This window comes from Sphaeroforma arctica (assembly GCF_001186125.1).
Source record: "Sphaeroforma arctica JP610 unplaced genomic scaffold supercont1.14210, whole genome shotgun sequence".
NCBI lineage: Eukaryota > Ichthyosporea > Ichthyophonida > Sphaeroforma > Sphaeroforma arctica.
In genome coordinates this window covers 1-597 of record NW_014026348.1, presented here as the reverse complement: position 1 = coordinate 597, position 597 = coordinate 1, and the positions used below count along the sequence as shown (strand labels likewise).

General features: G+C 40.9%; 1 protein-coding gene across 1 annotated transcript; it reads right to left on the bottom strand.

Annotated features, from left to right (window-relative positions):
- Positions 1-240: 240 nt before the first annotated feature.
- Positions 241-440, bottom strand: SARC_18163 (hypothetical protein; the record flags this gene model as incomplete). The annotated part of the gene is made up of 1 exon (XM_014287754.1): positions 241-440. A coding segment is annotated over one exon (200 nt), but the record flags the coding sequence as incomplete, so codon positions are not given.
- Positions 441-597: the final 157 nt, after the last annotated feature.

The window sequence follows — 597 nt, the reverse complement described above, 5'->3', positions numbered from 1 at the left end:
TGTGTGTGTGAGTGAGATAGTGAGTGAGTGCGGAGTGAGTGCGAGTGTGTTTGTGTGTATACGTGTGTGTGTATTTGTGTGTATACGTGTGAGTGTTCATGTTAACCATAAAACCATTCCTGTATCTACCTTAATACATAGACATGTAAGAAAAAAATTCATATCCTTTCACGCACAAATTATAAATGGTAAGAGAAACAATATGTGTTTATGTCTGTGCTTATGCCACGGATAGCATACCTTGTCTGTGCGATCACAAGGGTACATGCCCAAGAACCCAATAATGCTCTCCACAGCCTCTTCTAGACTCTTCATAGAAGATAGTTCGAACACATCAGACACCTCTGATTCCTCACCCAGCTCTTCCCAGCCATCGCCAAAGTTCGGTACATTAACGGGTAGCACGTGGTCAGCGGCGGTGAGGTCGAGCTCTTCGATCTACAATAGGCAAAAAAAAGGACAAAGGATTAGACTAAGCAGCCAAATATCAAATGTGCTCGAAAGCTACCTATGGATTTCGCTGCGGCTGATGTATATATATATATACATACATACATATCTACATATATATATATACGTATATATGTGTACGTATGC